Raw genomic sequence first — 19,224 nt, forward strand, 5'->3', positions numbered from 1 at the left:
TGGGGATTTAATTGGTGTAGCCATTATGGAACAATAAGGAGGTTCCTCAGAAAATTAAAAACAACTATCATATGATCCAGCAGTCTCACTTCTGGGTATATATCCAAAGGAAATGAAATCTGTATCTCGAGGAGATACATGTACTCACATGTTTATTGCAGCATTATTCACATTCACAGCCAAGGTACAAAAACAGCATAAGTGTCTCTTGATGGATAAATGGATAACGAAAGGTGTGCTGGGGTGGCCGAGTCAGGTGAGTGGCCAACTCTTGATTTCAGTTCAGGTCATGATCTCAGGGTCTGTAGGGAGCCTGCATCAGGCTCTACGCTCAGTAGGAAGTCTGCTTCAGGTTTGTCTCTCCCTCTGCCCCTCCCCTTACTCATTTTTTTCTATCTCTAAAATAAATAAGTCTTTTAAAAAATTGGATAAAGAAAATGTGGTCTATATATATAAAATATTTACTCAGCCTTAAAGAAGGAAATCCTGCCATTTCTGACAACATGGGTGAGCTTGAAGAACATTATGCTGAGTAAAATAAACCAGACACAATAAGACAAATTCTGCATGATCTCATTTATATTTGGAATATCAAAAAGTCCAACTCATAAAGGCAGAGTAAGAATGGTGGTTGCCAGGGGCTGGCATAGGAGAAATGGGGAGGTGTTAGTCAAAGGGTATAGAGGCTCAGTTACAAGGGATGAATAAGCTCTGGAGATACAACGTATAGGAAGGTAGCTATACTTAATACTACATCATATGCCTGAAATTCGCTAAGTGGGTTGACCTTAAGTGTTTTTACCATATACACATACAAAAGTGTAATTATGTGAGGTGAGACTTCTTAATTAGCTTGATTGACAATGGATAATTGTAATCATTTCACAACATACATATACATCAAAATGTCATGTTGTATACGTTCACTATGTACAACTATTATCTGTCAAATATACTTCAGTAAAGCTGGTGAAAAAAATAAAATGCAGATTCTAATTCAGAATCTGGGGTGGAGCCTGATATTCTGAACTTGTAATAAGCTTCCAAATGTTACTGGTATCTGAACCCTGACTTACAAGTAGTACTGTCTCCTAAAGATTTATACTCTCGTAGGAATTAGAAAATTGTATTGATAAAGTATAGCCAAGTTAGATGTGTAGTGGGAGAGACATTGGGGCACATGCATTGAGGAGAGACATTGGGGCACATGCATTGAGGACATGCATTGAGGTCACATTGCAGATGCATTGAGGTCACAGTACTTAACTGCTTGTAATATGAAAAACCACATTGCTCCACCAGTCCCAGAATGTAGTTCTTATATGCCTGATTTCTGTAACCGTGATCAAACTTGAGGAGGCTGCTGCTATTAGAGAGATTTTTAGCAATTAAGACACCTGGGTCTAAGTGTATTATGTTATATGAAACACTACTGGAGTAAAGAGGGCCCCCCCAACCCCCCCGCCCAGAGTTCTGGGGGAGGAGTGGAATTCTTGGCACATTTTGATGTCTTTGTAACTAATATGCTGTATCAATTGTGAAGGGAGAAAATTCTTGGGAGTTTGTCCCTGAGCACAGATCACAATAGAAGATGCCTTTGCTGCTGTTCTCCTGGGCACCATTTGACTAAGTTCTCTGGCAATTGCTCAGTCAATTCCCTGGTGACTAACTATGGTCGCCTCTGGTAGGGGGCAAATGCTCTCGTGTCAAGTGACTGCAAAAGCATATTTGTTGTCTTCTGCTCTGGATATTCGCCTCCTGGGAGTGGTGTTTTACTCTGCTATCTTTATTGGCATATTTGAAACTAATAACAATAACTTATAAAAAACATCCTCTTTGAAATGCCCTCTCCTAAAATACCAGGTTTACAGGGCTGCCTGGGTGGCTCAGTGGTTGAGCGTCTATCTTTGTCTCAGGGCATGATTCTGGGGGCCTGGGATCGAGTCCCGTATGGGGATCCTTGCTCTGTGGGGAGCCTGCTTCTCCTTCTGCCTATTTCTCTGCCTCTCTCTGTGTGTCTCTCATGAATAAATAAATTATTTATTTATTCAAACTTTTTATTCCCACCCTCTCCTGACTTCATAAACTCTTCTTGCCCAGACACCTGGATATTTTATGAAGCACACAGTGCAATCTCATGTCTTTACCCCGGCTGGACCCCTGCACAGAATCCATTTCACCACTTCTCTCTTCGAAGGCCCCATATTTTTGTTATTCAAGAATTGAATTTTATTTCCATAGGAGAGCCTTTCTGAATATTCCTTCTTCAAAGAGGAAACCTTTTTCATTTATTCTCCTATAGCACCCTGCTGAAGCTTCTCATAGAGCATCATTTGTGATGCATCCTGATTATTTGTCTGTGAGGGGATCGCTAGACTGTGAATTCTGAAACCCATGTCTTGTTTAGGCATTCTTAAATATCTCAGGCCTCTGGCAGAAGAGCTGGCCAATAATATAGGTGCTTAATGTTTAGTGCTTGAATGTCGGTGGATGGGGAGAATGGAAGGACAGTTAGATGGACAGATGAAAGAAAGAAATGGAGAGACTCGTCTTCCTGAATGAAATAAGTCATTTGCTTATGATAAAGTAAAAGTAGGACATTACATATATACATACATATGCAAGTATCCACATATAGTGTACATGCATAGTTCATAATGTGACTCCAAAGTTACGAATATCTCTTTATTAGATGATGGCTGGCAGTAATAGTACCTGATGACTTTTTTTTACTGGAGTTCAATTTGCCAGCATATAGCATTACACCCAATACTCATCCCGCCAAGTGCCCCCGTCAGTGCCCATCACCCAGTCACCCCCACCCCCCGCCCACCTCCCCTTCCACTACCCCTTGTTCGTTTCCCAGAGTTAGGTGTCTCTCATGTTTTATCACCCTCGCTGATATTTTCACTCATTTTCTCTCCTTTCCCTTTATTCCCTTTCACTAATTTTTATATTCCCCAAATGAATGAGACCATATAATGATTGTCCTTTTCTTTTTTTTTGTTTTTTTGTTTTTTTTGTTTTTTTTTGTTTTTTTTTCTTTGTCCTTTTCTGATTGACTTATTTCACTCAGCATAATACCCTCCAGGTCCCTCCACATTGAAGCAAATGGTGGGTATTTGTCGTTTCTAATGGCTGAAGAATATTCCATTGTATAATAGACCACATCTTCTTTATCCATTCCTCTTTCGATGGACACCGAGGCTCCTTCCACAGTTTGGCTATTGTGGACATTGCTGCTAGAAACATCGGGGTGCAGGTGTCCTGGCGTTTCACTGCATCTGTATCTTTGGGGTAAATCCCCAGCAGTGCAATTGCTGGGTTGTAGGGCAAATCTATTTTTAACTCTTTGAGGAACTGTTTCCCAGAGTGGCTGTACCAGTTCACATTCCCACCAACAGTATAAGGTGGTTCCCCTTTCTCCACATCCTCTCCAATATTTGTTGTTTCCTGTCTTGTTAATTTTCCCCATTCTCACTGGTGTGAGGTGGGATCTCATTGTGGTTTTGATTTGTATTTCCCTGATGGCAAGGGATGCAGAGCATTTTCTCATGTGCATGTTGGCCATGTCTATGTCTTCCTCTGTGAGATTTCTGTTCATGTCTTTTGCCCATTTCGTGATTGGATTGTTTGTTTCTTTGCTGTTGAGTTTAATAAGTTCTTTACAGATCTTGGATACTATCTTTTATCCGATATGTCATTTGCAAATATCTTCTCCCATTCTGTAGATTGTCTTTTAGTTTTGTTGACTGTTTCTTTTGCTGTGCAGAAGCTTCTTATCTTGATGAAGTCCCAATAATTCATTTTTGCTTTTTTTCTTTTGCCTTCGTGGATGTATCTTGCAAGAAATTGCTGTGTCCAAGTTCAAAAAAAGTGTTGCCTGTGTTCTCTTCTAGGATTTTGATGGATTCTTGTCTCACATTTAGATCTTTCATTCATTTTGAGTTTATCTTTGTGTACGGTGTAAGAGAATGGTCCAGTTTCATTCTTCTGCATGTGGATGTCCAATTTTCCGAGCACCATTTATTAAAGAGACTGTCTTTTTTCTAGTGGATAGTCTTTCCTGCTTTGTCAAATATTAGTTGACATAAAGTTGAGGGTCCACTTCTGGATTCTCTATTCTATTCCATTGATCTGTTTTTGGGCCAGTATTACACTGTCTTGATGACCACAGCTTTGTAGTACAACCTGAAATCTGGCATTGTGATGCCCCCAACTATGGTTTTCTTTTTTAATATTCCCCTGGATATTCTGGGTCTTTTCTGATGCCACACAAATCTTAAGATGCTTTGTTCCAACTATCTGAAGAAAGTCCATGGTATTTTGAGAGGGATTGCATTAAATGTGTACATTGCCCTGGGTAACATTGACATTTTCACAATATTAATTCTTCAGTCCATGAGCATGGAATATTTTTCCATCTCTTTGTGTCTTCCTCAATTTCTTTCAGAAGCATTCTATAGTTTTTAGGGTATAGATCCTTTACGTTTTTGGTTAGGTTTATTCCTAAGTATCTTATGCTTTTGGGTGCAATTGTAAATGGGATTGACTCCTTAATTTCTCTTTCTTCAGTCTCATTGTTAGTGTATAGAAATGCCACTGGTTTCTGGGCATTGATTTTGTATCCTGCCACACTGCCAAATTGGTGTATGAGTTCTAGCAATCCTGGGGTGGAGGCTTTTGGGTTTTCTACGTATAGTATCATGTCATCGGTGAAGAGGAAGAGTTTGACTTCTTCTTTGCCAATTTGAATGCCTTTAATGTCTTTTTGTTGTCTGATTGCTGAGGCTAGGACGTCCAGTACTACGTTGAATAGCAGTGGTGAGAGTGGACATCCCTGTCGTGTTCCTGATCTTAGGGGAAAGGCTCCCAGTGCTTCCCCATTGAGAATGATATTTGTTGTGGGCTTTTCGTAGATGGCTTTTAAGATGTCGAGGAATGTTCCCTCTATCCCTACACTCTGAAGAGTTTTGATCAGGAATGTATGCTGTATTTTGTCAAATGCTTTCTCTGCATCTATTGAGAGGATCATATGGTTCTTGTTTCTTGTCTTGTTGATATGATCTATCACATTGATTGTTTTACAAGTGTTGAACCAGCCTTGCATCCCGGGGATAAATCCCACTTGGTCACGGTGTATAATCTTCTTATGTACTGTTGGATCCTATTGGCTAGTATCTTGTTGAGAATTTTTGCATCTGTGTTCATCAGGGATATTGGTCTATAATTCTCCTTTTTGGTGGGGTCTTTGTCTGGTTTTGGAATTAAGGTGATGCTGGCCTCATAGAATGACTTTGGATGTATTCCATCTCTTTCTATCTTTCCAAATAGCTTTAGTAGAATAGGTATGGTTTCTTCTTTAAACGTTTGATAGAATTCCCCTGGGAAGCCATCTGGCCCTGGACTTTTGTGTCTTGTGAGGTGTTTGATGACTGCTTCAATTTCCTTGCTGGTTATTGCCCTGTTCAGGTTTTCTATTTCTTCCTGTTCCAGTTTTGGTAGTTTGTGGTTTTCCAGAAATGCATCCATTTTTTCTAGATTGCCTAATTTATTGGCATAAAGCTGCTCATAATAAGTTTTTAAAATAGTTTGTATTTCCTTGGTGTTGGTGGTGATCTCTCCTTTCTCATTCATGATTTTATTAATTTGAGTCTTCTCTCTCTTCTTTTTAATAAGGCTGGCTAATGGTTTATCTATCTTATTAATTGATTCAAAGAACCAGCTCCTGGTTTTGTTTTTCTGTTCCACAGTTCTTCTGGTCTCTATTTCATTGAGTTCTGCTCTAATCTTTATTAACTGTCTTCTTCTGCTGGTGGAAGGATTTATATGCTGTTCCTTCTCCAGCTCCTTTAGGTGCAAGGTTAGCTTTTGTATTTGAGTTCTTTCCAGTTTTTGGATGGATGCTTGTACTGCGATGTATTTCCCCCTCAGGACTGCTTTTGCTGTATCCCAAATATTTTGAACGGTTGTATCTTCATTCTCATTAGTTTCCATGAATCTTTTTAATTCTGCTCTAATTTCCTGGCTGATCCTTTCATCTTTTAGCAGGATGGTCTTTAACCTCCACCTGTTTGAAATACTTCCAAACTTCTTGTGGTTTAGTTCTAGTTTCACAGCAGTATGGTCTGAAAATATGCAGGGGATGATCCCTGTCTTTTGGTATTGGTTAAGACCTGATTTGTGACCCAGTATGTGGTCTATTCTGGAGAAAGTTCCATGTGCACTTGAGAAGAATGTGTATTCAGTTGCATTTGGATGTAAAGTTCTGTAAATATCTGTGAAATCCATCTGGTCCAGTGTATCATTTAAAGCTCTTGTTTCTTTGGAGTTGTTGTCCTTAGAAGATCTATCAATTGTAGAAAGTGCCATGTTCAAGTCTCCAAGTATAAGTGTATTATTATCTAAGTATGACTTAACTTTGGTTATTGATTGATGTACTTGGCAGCTCCCGCATTCAGGGCATAAATATATTCATGATTGTTAGGTCCTCTTGTTGGATAGATCCTTTAAGTATGATTTAGTGTCCCTCTTCATCTCTTACTACAGTCTTTGATATAAACTTTAATTTATCTGATATAAGGATGGCTACCCCTGCTTTCTTTTAAGGACCATTTGAATGGTAAATGGTTCTCCAACCTTTTATTTTCAGGCTGTAGGTGTCCTTATGTCTAAAATGAGTCTCTTATAGACAGTGAATAGATGGGTCTTGCTTTTTTTATCCAGTCTGAAACCCTGTGCCTTTTGATGGGATCATTAAGCCCATTCACGTTCAGTGTAATTATTGAAAGGTATGAATTTAGTGTCATCTTTATACCTATCAGTCCCTGTTTTTGTGGATTATTTATTTGAGCTTCCTCTTTCTTTTACAGCATCCCCCTTAATATTTCTTGCAGAGCTGATTGGTGGTCACATATTCTCTCAGTTTCTGCCTATCTTGGAAGCTCTTTATCTCTTCTTCTATTCTGAATGACAGCCTTGCTGGATAAAGTATTCTTGGCTGCAGGTTCTTCTCATTTAGGACCCTGAATATATCTTGCCATCCCTTTCTGGCCTGCCAGGTTTCGGTGGAGAGTTCTGCTGTTACCCTAATACTTCTCCCCATAAAGTTGAGGGATCTCTTGTCTCTTGCTGCTTTAAGGATCTTCTCTTTATCTTTGGAATTTGCAAGTTTCACTATTAAATGTCAGGGTGTTGAACGGTTTTTATTGATTTTAGGGGGGTGATCTCTCTATCTCCTGGATCTGAATGCCTGTTTCCCTTCCCAAGTTAGGGAAGTTCTCAGCTATGATTTGTTCACATACACTTTCTGGACCTCTGTCCCTTTCGACGTCCTCTGGAACCCCAATTAAACATAGATTTTTCCTTCTGAGGCTGTCATTTATTTCCCTTAACCTTTCCTCATGATCTTTTAATTGTTTTTCTCTTTTTTCCTCAGCTTCCTCTCTTGCCATCAACTTGTCTTCTATGTCACTCACTCGTTTTTCTACCTTGTTAACCCTGACCTCCAGTTTGGATATCATCTCATTTAATTGATTTTTAATTTCGGCCTGATTAGATCTAAATTCTGCAGTCATGAAGTCTCTTGAATCCTTTATTTTTTTTTTTCCAGGGCCACCAGTAACTTTATAAATGTTCTTCTGAATTGGCTTTCTGGCATTGAATTGTAATCCAAATTCTGTAACTCTGTGGGAGAGGGTACTGTTTCTGATTCTTTTGTGGTGAGTTCGTCCTTCTAGTCATTTTGCTCAGTGCAGGGTGTTTAAAAACAAGGTGTAATGGAAAAAAAGAGAAAAGGGGGGGGAGAGAGCAAACAAAACAAAAAACAAGGAGGAGTATCCTCTGATTATATATACTGTAAGTCCTTAGACTTCCCCTGGAACTATCCAGTGCTGCTCCATCAAGAACTTGCTCTAACCCTGTCCTTCCAGCTGGTCTTCTGGGGGAAGCCTGCTGTGCTGATTCTCAGGTGTGGGCACCTGCGGGAGCTGCCCCAACCCCTGCCAGGTGCATGGTTCAGTGGGAGCTGTTTATCCTGTGAGGCCTCTGCTCCTTGGTGGCCCCGCTCCATCCTAGGTACAAGATGACACCAGGAAGAATAACAACAGTGGCAGCGGCCAGCTCTCCAGCCCTGGAGTCAGCTCCCGCAGTAACTACCGCAGTTCCCAGTCCGCAGGGGCCTGGTTGCTCCAGGGGCGGGGGGCGCTGATCTGCATAGCTTGTGGGTGCCCGGTGGCCGGAGTGTCCCTGCTCTCCTGTGTCCTCCCAGCCTCCACCTGTCCTGGGGGGAGCACCGGATCTTGGGCTATGTCTTCTGGCGCCTTGTGCTCCAGGGCCTGTGCTGCTGGAATTGTGCTCCTGGGGTCGCGCAGCCCATCTCTGCGCAGAGCCACCGCCCGAGCTGCTCCCGGGTCCCACCAGGAGCACGCTCCAGCCCTTTAGGGAGGTCACGGAGGGGTGTGGTGTGCTCCCCCCTGGGGTACAGTTCCTCTGTTAGTGCCCTTCGGAGCCTGAGGGCATCACTGCCCCTCCTAGGATCCTGCTCCAGTTACCTGGGAGCGTGTTCTGTCCGGGAAGATTCGTAAAGTTCCTGCTTCTCCGGGACTGGGCTTTACTGTCCTGGGGCCTCTCGTCGCCCCCCTTAGCCCGGCTCCTCACGGGGGCCCCTCTCCCTTGGATGCTTTTTTATTTGTTTATTTTTTAACCTCTTCCTACTTTGATAGAAGCCTGAACTCTTCTCACTGTATCATTCCAGCTGTTCTGTCTTTAAATCTCAGGCCGGGGCAGCCCGGGTGGCTCAGCGGTTTAGCGCCACCTTCAGCTCAGGGCCTGATCCTGGAGACCTGGGATCGAGTCCCACATAGGGCTCCCTGCATATGGCCTGCTTCTCCCTCTGCCTGTGTCTCTGCCCCTCTCTATCTGTGTCTCTCATGAATAAATAAATGAAATCTTAAAAAAAAAAAAGTAAATAAATAAATCTCAAGCCGAATTCGTAGGTTTTCAGAATGATTTGAAAGTTATCTAAGTAAGTTGGTGGGGACAGGTGACATGGGGACCGTACTCTCCTTCCATCTTGCCCCAACTTATGATGAGTTATGTTTTTAAGTGCTGAGATATATATGTATATATATGTATATATACATATATATATTTACTTATTATTATTATTATTATTATTATTTTGCTTGGACTTAATTCTGTACTCTTTCCTTATTCTAGAATGATGGGGGTCTTCAGCTTGGGGCTAATTCAATGGTGTGGGTTCCAGAAGGCGGGATGCTGCAGATTACAAATAGAATCTTACAAGCTGAAGCTCCAGGTGTCAGTGCCTCAGAAATCATCTACAAAATTACCCAGGACCACCCACAATTCGGTAACTTTTTTTTTCCTTTGTCATGATCTCATGAATGTATACAGCAGTCTTGGACTTGCTTTTCTATGATGCCATGCAGTAAGCTTGTGATTACAATGAAATTGACTTACTAACACCTCACACATCTCCTTTAAACACAGAATAGTCAAAGTAACTGTCATACTGTACAAATAGTTTGTATCAGGTGGTATGCTAAGTAATGTAGACCCCTTAGTATATATGAAATCCAAAAAAAATTTTTTTAAGATTTTTATTTATTTATTCATGAGAGATAGGCAGAGACATAGGCAGAGAGAGAAGCAGGCTCCTCACAGGGAGCCCAGTGCTGGACTCCATCCTCTGACCAGGATCATGCCCTGAGCTGAAGGCAGACACTCAACCACTGAGCCATCCAGGCATCCTGAAATCCAAAATTTAAGTTTTAAAATAAGTTCATTTTACAAAAAAAGTAACTTGCTAAAATATAGTTCATTTTAGCATATACACCTAATAATATCAGTTTATTTATTTATTTATTTTTTATTTATTTATGATAGTCACAGAGAGAGAGAGAGAGAGAGAGGCAGAGACATAGGCAGAGGGAGAAGCAGGCTCCATGCACCGGGAGCCCGATGTGGGATTCGATCCCGGGTCTCCAGGATCGCGCCCTGGGCCAAAGGCAGGCGCCAAACCGCTGCGCCACCCAGGGATCCCTTAATATCAGTTTAGTTTTGAAGCTCAGTCGCTCAAGCTCCACATTATGTCCCTTCTAGAACATCACCGGATTTCTTATGGAGACTTTTAAAGAAAATTTTACATAAAAATATTTTTAAAGATCTCCTTTATTATTACTTCCACTTCCAGCAGGAAGTAGAGTATGAGAACTTGAAATTTTTCCTTCATTATCATCATTGAGAAATGCCAGATAAAAGATAATGAGAATTATAGGGAACTCATGGCTGACCTTCCAAGAATAGAAAGAAATCTCCAAGTAGTAAACAGAGAGATTTACTTCTCTGGGCATGAGCTGATGTAATAGCTTCCCTCAAAGGGGTTGTATGTGTCCCAGTAACCCAGAGGCTTGAGACATAATGCTCATGCTGAGATAGAAAGTTAAGATCCTGTATAAAACTGGGACTTTGGAAAGACTTTCAAGTAGAGGGACAGAATAGAAAACAAGAAGCACATCCTCACAGAGAGAAGGCAAAGAAATTTACCTGTGTTTCCCAAGGCTCAGAATGAAGCAAAAAGTCTCCCCTGTTTCTCTTGCAGATCCAGGGTTAAGTTACACTGTGCTCATTATCTGAAAAACTCAAAGCTGAGACATTCATATGAATATTAATCTCAGGCTGATGATACTTCTTGGGTCCCTTGCAGAAACTGGTAAAAACTATTGTGGTATGTCTACCCTCAACAGCAGATCACAAGATTCTCACAGCCTAAACCACTGAAGATTAGCTTACAATTCAAAATTACGGAACAGATGAGGAAACAATCCATAGTATCATAAAAAAAATGAACAAAATGATTAAAATTCCAAAGATTTCAGGAAGCCTAGGTGGCTCAGTGGTTAAGCATCTGCCTTTGGCTCAGGTCATGATCCCAGTGTCCTGGGATCAAGTCCCGCATCAGGCTTCCTCCATGGAGCTGATTCTCCCTCTGCCTATGTCTCTTCCTTTCTCTCCATGTTTCTCATGAATAAATAAATAAAATCTTTAAAAAATAAAATAAAATTCCAAGGATTTCAAACAAATGAGTAATCATTAAAACTATGAAACAAGCATATTAAATGAATTTAAAGACACAAAAGAAGGAATTGAAACTGATAAGGCAATAACCAAGTACCATACAATAAAATAGGTAGATTTTTTTTAAGTTTTTATTTATTTATTTGAGAGAACGAGAAGAGTGAACATGAGAGAGAGACAGCACAAGCAGCAGCAAAGGGTAGAGGAATAAGCAGACTCCTTGCTGAGCAAGGAACCTGATGTGGTACTAAGTCCCAAGACCCTGGGATCATGACCTGAGCCAAAGGCAGATGCTTAACCAACTGAGCCATGCAAGCACCCAGGCAGGTAAAAAAAATTTTTTTTTGGGGGGGCAGGTAAATTTTTTAAAGAACTACTAGCTCACCTGAAAATGAAAACTATATTCATTACAAGTAAAAAGTTTCTTGGCATGTTAAATAGCAGAGGAATAATAATCTGATTTTCCTCTGGGTTACCAAATTTTAAAAATTATGTATTTTCTGCAGTGAGGAGAAAAAAGTTAAATTAACTTTTGTGCAGTTTAAAAGTAATTCCAGTGGGGCGCCTGGGCAGCTCAGCCCATTAAGTATCTGATTCTTGATTTCAGCTCAGGTCATGATCTCAGGGTCCTGAGATGGAGCCCCACACTGAGCTCTGCCCCAACAGTGTGGGGGTGCTGCTTAAGATTCTTTCTCCGTCTACATCTTCCCCTCCCATAATGCCCCCCTCCCGCTCTCTCTCTCTCTCTAAAAAAAAAAAAAAAACTGGAAAAAAAAGTAATTCCAATGCCAACAAAGATATTGAAGAGCATAATCTAATCAAAAATTAATATGATTATAAAATAGTTGGTCTAGTTGGGGTGTCTTTTATTATAGTTGTACAACTTTGAGGAAGGTAAGTGGATCCCTTTGAGTCTTAGGTTTCTTTGAAAGGTTAGGGTAGGTAAATTAAACCTTTTAAAAATAATTTTAGACTTACTGAAAAGTTGCAAAAATAGTAACAAGAGCCCTTGAATACCCTTAATCTAGCTTCCCTCAATGGTAACATCTTACAGAACAATAGAATAATTTTCAAAACCAGGAAGCTAACATGGATACAATGCTATTAATTAACCACAGACCTTATTCAACTTTGCCTTATTTTATCCACTGATTTTAAGCTCGATACTGTTAAGTCCTTTTCAGCTCTAAAAATCTTGGAATCATTTAATGTATTAAATTGCTTACCTTTATCTTGATCATTAAAAGCCAAAAGAATTTAATTTCCTAGAGACAGCCCAATATTCCAGTATTCTGTGTAAGTATTAAACAGAACAATGCTGAATTAAATCATTTTTAAGCCATTTGAGCTTGATAAATGCCATGTAGGCTTGCCTGTGACCTTTTCCTACTATGACTCTCTTAATTAACTTCTTCCTATGAACATAATCCTCTTTCTGTGTGTCCACAGCCTCCTATTAGTATTAATCAAATCACATTACCCTTTAGAATCACTCAAGAGTGAAAAAAGTGGTGGGAACTGGAAGCCCACTTAACACCAATCTGCTGCATCTGTTGTAGTGGTATCAATTTGTGAAGCCCCTCCCGACTTGCCACCCCAGTTATTATGTCCTCCCTCATCATTTTAGAATGTTCCAGTTGGGCTTTAGACTTTTCGTGAAGACCTGACCATGAGCTGAACCAAATGTAAATTGCTTGTGTAGTAAATGCATAAAGGATCCATGTTCCACCACTTGCAGACTCCTCACTGTTCTCAAATAAAAGTTTAGAACAGTTGATTAAAACTTATACCTTTAGCTACTTCATAAATTTGAAAGTAAATTTAATGAGATGGTTTTAATGAAGTAAGTTAAGTATCATTTGAGGGAAAATCTGACTTAATCCAGTACATTGCCAGCCCTAAATTATTTAGCATAAGGTAAGAAAGCTTTAGTACAAATTTTCCCAATCCCAATCTCATGGAGAGTCCAGGGAGATTCTAATTCTTAATATTTACCAAATTTTCCCTTCTGAAGTCTTGATTAAACTATATAGACTTCAGTATTAAGGAAATCCCAAGTAGATATTATTTAGTTTTTTAACCTGGATTGTTTTTTAAACCTGGATTTCCATTTATTTAAAGGTTCAGTTCCTTGTATTTGTCATAATAAAAGCGGAGGTGAAGTACTGCACAAAAGCTCTCACCTTGCTAGGGTGAACCCCACAAAGTCCTGATATTTCTCCCTGTTGTCTCATGGGCTTGTCACAAAGGCATCTGGTATTCAGCCGACCCTGTGCTGAATTTCCCTCCATCCTGCTTGTCCATCAGTGGCATTGATACCCTTCCTGTCAATAGGTGATTCTTAGATCCCTCCCCATTTCTCACCCATCAGAACCACAAGGTCCAGTTGTTGCTTCTCCTTACTTGTGACTCTCATGTCTGTTTATTTCTTTCCAATCTTAACTTCTGTTGCTTTAGCTCAGGCCCCCATCAGTCATCTGGATTTTGCAGTAGTCTCACAATTGATCAAACTGCCTACATAAATATTATTATTGCCATGTTTATAAAATAAAGTTAAGCCTCTTTAAGAGGTCTTTCTTAGTCTCCCCTATTCTGATCACATAGGTTTTGTGTTCTAAGTCCACATGGCCAGCTGATCTGAGCTATAGGGGGGGCTGATCTCAGGAATAGGAACTGCATCTTGCTTACCTTCGAATCCCCATCCCTGAAAGGTCTAGCATGATCGCTAGCACCTAACAGGTATAAAGTCACTGTTAACTGAGTTGAAATTGATAGAATTAGTCAATATCCTATGGTTCTTGTTAATCTGCATAATATGGCAGTTTTTTTTTTAAATCTAAAAAACAGGTTTATTTCATTGGCCTTGTTAGAAAAATTCTGCTTAGTTTTCTATTATAAAGAAAAATACCTAGGAAATTGGCATTTGAATAATTTGTATTTTGCTACTCTCCACATTTTCACTGTTAGGAATCTACTTTCAGAATATTTTGCAGGTGTACTCACATTCCTAAACAATCTACATCCTGGAAAAGCATGTTTGTTATGCACAGAGGTAGAGCCAGGAGAGATGGCTAATGGGATTTGTGACTTAGGTATAAATGAGAAACAAAACCAAAAAGAAACTAGAGTGAGTTGATGCTATACATGATTTTATAAAGAAGACTATTGATATTTTTTTCCTTACTTCAATATTTCATCGCCATCCAGGGTATTCTCATTTTGAATATGAATTTGGTGCATATAAATATTAGAAGGAGTATTTTCTTCATGTAAGAAAATTGCTCTAGTGTAATCAAAGTGTGTTTTCAATTGTCCAATATGTCCTGTGTACTTAGTGTACTAAGATCTGGGTATCATGCTAGAGAACCTCTCCCTCGCCTCCCACTCCCTTCCTCTTCTATTCCTTTTACCATCTGAGTGGTAGGGAGGCTTTTTTCTTTTTTTTTGGGGGGGGGGGGAGGCTTTTTTCAGATTTATTATTAGATGCATTTTCATGAAAACATGGCTTCTGTTTTTAGCAGTTCATCCATTCTCCTGTTTGGTCTACATGTAAGAGGATATTATCATAGTGAAATTTTAATTGTTTCTATAACACCTCTTTGCAATCTCACTTTAAGAAGATAGTGGCTTCAGGTGAATAACAAGTGATGGAAACAGATTGGTGGTGCTGTCATTTAGATTTAGGTTTCCTTGCTTCAACTCTAATAAAGTCTAGGGAATGACAGGGGAGAAAATAAAATCAGTTATTTAGGAGGGGAGATGCTGGACTATGAACACAGAATAATCATGACTGGAAACAGTTTCACGACCCAGAATATGAGATTTGGATTCAAATCTCAACTCCTTCAAATACCATTTGTGAACTTGAAGAAGTTAATGAACTTCTCTGAGCCTAAAGAACTTTCTTTAAATGTAGATAGACATAGCATCTTCAGAAGGATCAAATAACATATCGATAAGGATGACCAACATTCTTTTTAAGTACCCATGAAGCATGTACTGTTCTCATTTTACCAATAGGAATAGAGGCTTAGAAAGCCTACATACTGTCACGCAGCTGGACATGAAACTGGGTTTGAGCCATCACATAATGTGCTTCACACAGGCTTCCCATATGCATCTTAGGGCCAGCTATCATTATTCTCATTGTATAGAATTCTCCCAAGAATAACTCTCTCTGGGTTTTTTCAAATTTCCCATTGTGTTTACCAAAAACTTCCTAGTTAGAAAGCATTTTCTGCTACATAGAAAATTGTAAGTAGAAACGAATCTACCTAGTGCCCCGTATTTGAGTATTTGTTTGCTGTATTCATGATTTTTTAAAGAAATTTATTCATGAGGGACACAGGCAGAGGGAGAAGCAGGCTCCATGCAAGGAGCCTGATATGGGACTCGATTCCAGGACCTCGGGATCACACCCTGAACCAAAGGCAGACGCTCAATCACTGAGCTACCCAGGCATCCCTGTATTCATGATTTTAATGTGATTTAATAGATGTAGTCAGTAACATCATATGTGAACTGCCCTTGAATCACTTTTAGTGTTTTTTAGCTGACGGACTGGGAATTCTGTATCTGAAGGTGAATTTGATGATGTCTGTTGAATTCTGTGTTAACATACTTTCCTTCACCTTAGGTTAAAAATAAGGAAGTTCATAATTTCTGTTAAAAAAAAAAAGGGGAGTTGAGAGCTCTGACTTACTTTTACATTTCCCAGAGATCCTTACTAACTCTGTGGCTTTCCTAGGAGAGGTAGTCCTTCTGGTTGAAATGCCTGCAGACAGCCCCGCAGGAGAAGGGCAGCACCTGCCTGATGGGAGGACAGCAACTCCTACCAGCACCTTTACCCAGCAAGACATCAATGAAGGCATTGTGTGGTACAGGCACTCAGGAGTCCCAGCCCAGAGTGACTCCTTCAGTTTTCAGGTACCCTCTGCTTCTGACTGGCATATTTTCTGATGTCTGGGTGGTCTGAGGAAAACCATCCTACTGTTATTTTCAACAATTCATGTCATTTTCTATGTTGCCTGGAAATCACATTTGGGGGAAGAACAAATGCAATTAATAGTATTGAGAGATTTTTTTAATCTGCTGATTCAGTCTTACAGTATCTCTACAAGCAGAGTCATTTCCATAGCTCAGAGCTTATAATAGATAATGGATGGTAAAGTGTTTAGAAAAAAAAGGTTTTAAAATATTAAGATGCCAAATGGAGGAAAACAAGATTTCTTTTTTCAGATGTTTTTGGACCATTTACCATCTCATGATAAGATCATAGACTTAGCAACCAAACCCAGTGGGTTCATATTTCAGTTTTGTCATGCACAACTTTGGGAAAATTACTTTGGCGAAATGCTTGGGCTTCATTTTTCTCATCTGTAAAGTAAAACTACTATGAGGATTTAATGAGTTAATACCTATGGAACATGTAGAATACTACCTGTCACTATGTACAAGTTTGTTGCTACCATTTATAAAGATTGCTTAAATACCAGTGCTGTAGACTGAATGTCTGTGTCCTTCTCAGATGCATATGTTGAAATCCTACCCCCTTCCTATGTAATGGTATAAGGACATGAGACCCTTGGTAGGTGATTAGAATTAGAAGAGGTCATAAGGGCTGTGCTCCCATGAATGGGATTAGTATACTTACAGGAGTCCCGAGAGAGCTTGCTCCCCTTCCCTGCTCCCTGCCATGGGGATGCAATGAGAAGTCAGTGGTCTGCGGCCCAGAAAAGAGCCCTCACCAGAACCTGACCATGCTGGCACCCTGATCCAGACTTCTGGTCTCCAGAACTGCAAGAAATAATTTATTGTTGTTGTTGTTTATGAGCTACTCAATTAATGTATTTTTGTTATGATAGCCTGACAAATGAAGACAAACGGACCCTACGGAGGCTGTGAATAAATTGAAGGACAAGAAATTATACTGGGCACATTCTCTGGCACTTAGCAAATATAATTAGAAATTAACAATAAAACGGTAAACAAAAAGCTCAAGCCATTTAGAATTTTTAAAATAGTCTCCTAAATAATTACTAGTTCTGAAAGGAAATCAAAATGGCAAACTATTAAGAAATGTTGATGAGGAAGAAATAACTTATCAAAACTTAAATGCCGTGGATGAAATAATACTCAGAAGAAAATTGATGGCCTCAAGCTCTTATTGTTGAGCAGAAAAACATGAAAATAAATGGACTAACTGAAGCTACAGAACCACAAGGAAAACCTAAGGAAAGCAAAAGGAAGGAATTCATAGAGATAAGCAGATGAATTGATTCAGTATAAAATGGGAGAATTGATAATGAGTACAAAATCTGAATCTTTGGAAAAACCAATAAAATTAGACAAACCTCTGTCAAGGGCAATATGGAAATAAAGAATTGAATAGAAGTACAAAGGAATGAGGAACTTTGAATGAGAAACAGATTGAAACATACATACAGGAATGAATTTGGAAAGATGTCAGAGAAACTATAAAGAAGCATTGGTGGTAGTGATCAGCCAAAGCAGGGTCACAGACTCTCTGAATCTGAGACTTTTCTTTCGTCCAGGAATCCAACTGGGAATAAACTGCCATGATAGTTCACCTTGTTAAAATTACCATCCATACCATGCATTCTGTTTCTGATGCCTGGTGTGCACATCTTCATTGCCTGACTAATTTATATTGTGTAAAAGATTTACTTTTCCAGGGAGCAGGTTGAACTAAACTTGGAAAGCATTAAAATGAGTTTATACTGAGCATACTGAATGTCCAATGACTGGGTAAGCCTTCATATGCCCTTTGCCAAGTTAACATCTTCATTTTTAGCACCTAGGGATTACACAGTCCTTAAAGAATGAGTCAGAATGGAGGCAAAGACCTCAATCATAAGAAGACACCTAGAATCCTCAGATCTGCTTTTGCGTTTATAGATGTCAGGACGAAGAACATTCTCAATATCAAGCACTTCCTTGGAAAGCAAGTCTCAGTACTTGCTTAAAATGATATTTGATTGCTTTTGCAAGTTGGTTACTAAATGGATAATTATAAAAAAGCAAAAGTTATTGATTTTTTAAAAACAAACTCTAGAATTTTTAACATTATTGAACATTATTACTTAGAAAGTGGTTCCCTCTGGAGAGTCTTCATACATTTTACTCAAGGTGTGTTTAGAACTCCTACCTGAAATCTTCTTCAAAATCTATGGGATTTTCTTTAGAATATCCTCAGTAGTGATACTATATCACCTGTGGAAGTTGATCTTTAAAAAATAATCAAAGAGCCAAAAGTCAGCCAGTCTTACCAGTCATGTCTGGTAAGACAAAGAGCAGTAATTATTTTTGGTTAAAACAGGGAGCAATTATGAAGTAACAAGCTCAGTTTTCTTACATGATTTGTGAACTCTCTCTGAAGGCATTCCAAGAAGTACATTTTGAACACTGACAGCATCTTTATTGCAAATGTGAAACAACTCTCTGAGATTATGTTCTCCTGGATATAAAAGTTTTGGTGTGTTTTTAAAGTCTCATTGTTTTATAGGCTTACTTCATATTTTGATTTGAAATGACAACAAGACACTGTAGCTATGTGCTAAAATAAATGGTTGCAACTTCTCTCATTCATCATGTTAGTGTCCCTAAAGAATTTTAAACTAAGAAAGATGTTGTTCTAATGATTTTTCTCTCTTCTCTTCTCTTTTCTTTCTTTAAAGCAGAAAATGCAATACAATGAGTTGCATGGATTTAATTCCATTTTAATATTGATGTGCTGTCATGAGTCATCAATGCATCCCATCTGTTACTTTGCACATAAAATTTGGGACTTATGTAATGCAACTGGCATTAAAAAAATAGAGCATGGCATAGTGAGAAGAAAACATGCATATCTGCATCATTTGGGGCATGGGAAGGAACTCTGGTTTTGGTATATTCAGATCATGTTGAGATAGCCTTAGGAATGTGGTATGAAAAGAATAGCATATTTCACAGCAGTATCTTTACTAAGGAAGCTAGAAGTAATTCCCTTGCTTAGTAATATGTCCACATTTCACTACCTACACAGTGTTCCATTCTTTTTCTTCAAAAGATAGAGCATATTTTCCACTTTCCTAAGTTTCTAAAGCTTCCAAATTGGGCCAT

The 19,224-nt window shown here is 39.2% G+C and overlaps 1 protein-coding gene across 1 annotated transcript in view; it reads left to right on the forward strand.

Annotated features, from left to right (window-relative positions):
- The window catches only part of FRAS1 (Fraser extracellular matrix complex subunit 1), a 436,686-nt gene that overhangs the window by 286,685 nt on the left and 130,777 nt on the right, over positions 1 to 19,224 (forward strand). Inside the window, exons 30-31 of the mRNA XM_077882614.1 lie at positions 9,220 to 9,373; positions 15,848 to 16,026. Of these exons, the coding sequence (XP_077738740.1) occupies positions 9,220 to 9,373; positions 15,848 to 16,026 (333 nt within the window). The remainder of the gene's footprint in view (positions 1 to 9,219; positions 9,374 to 15,847; positions 16,027 to 19,224) is intronic.

Source organism: Canis aureus, chromosome 33, assembly GCF_053574225.1.
Source record: "Canis aureus isolate CA01 chromosome 33, VMU_Caureus_v.1.0, whole genome shotgun sequence".
NCBI lineage: Eukaryota > Metazoa > Chordata > Mammalia > Carnivora > Canidae > Canis > Canis aureus.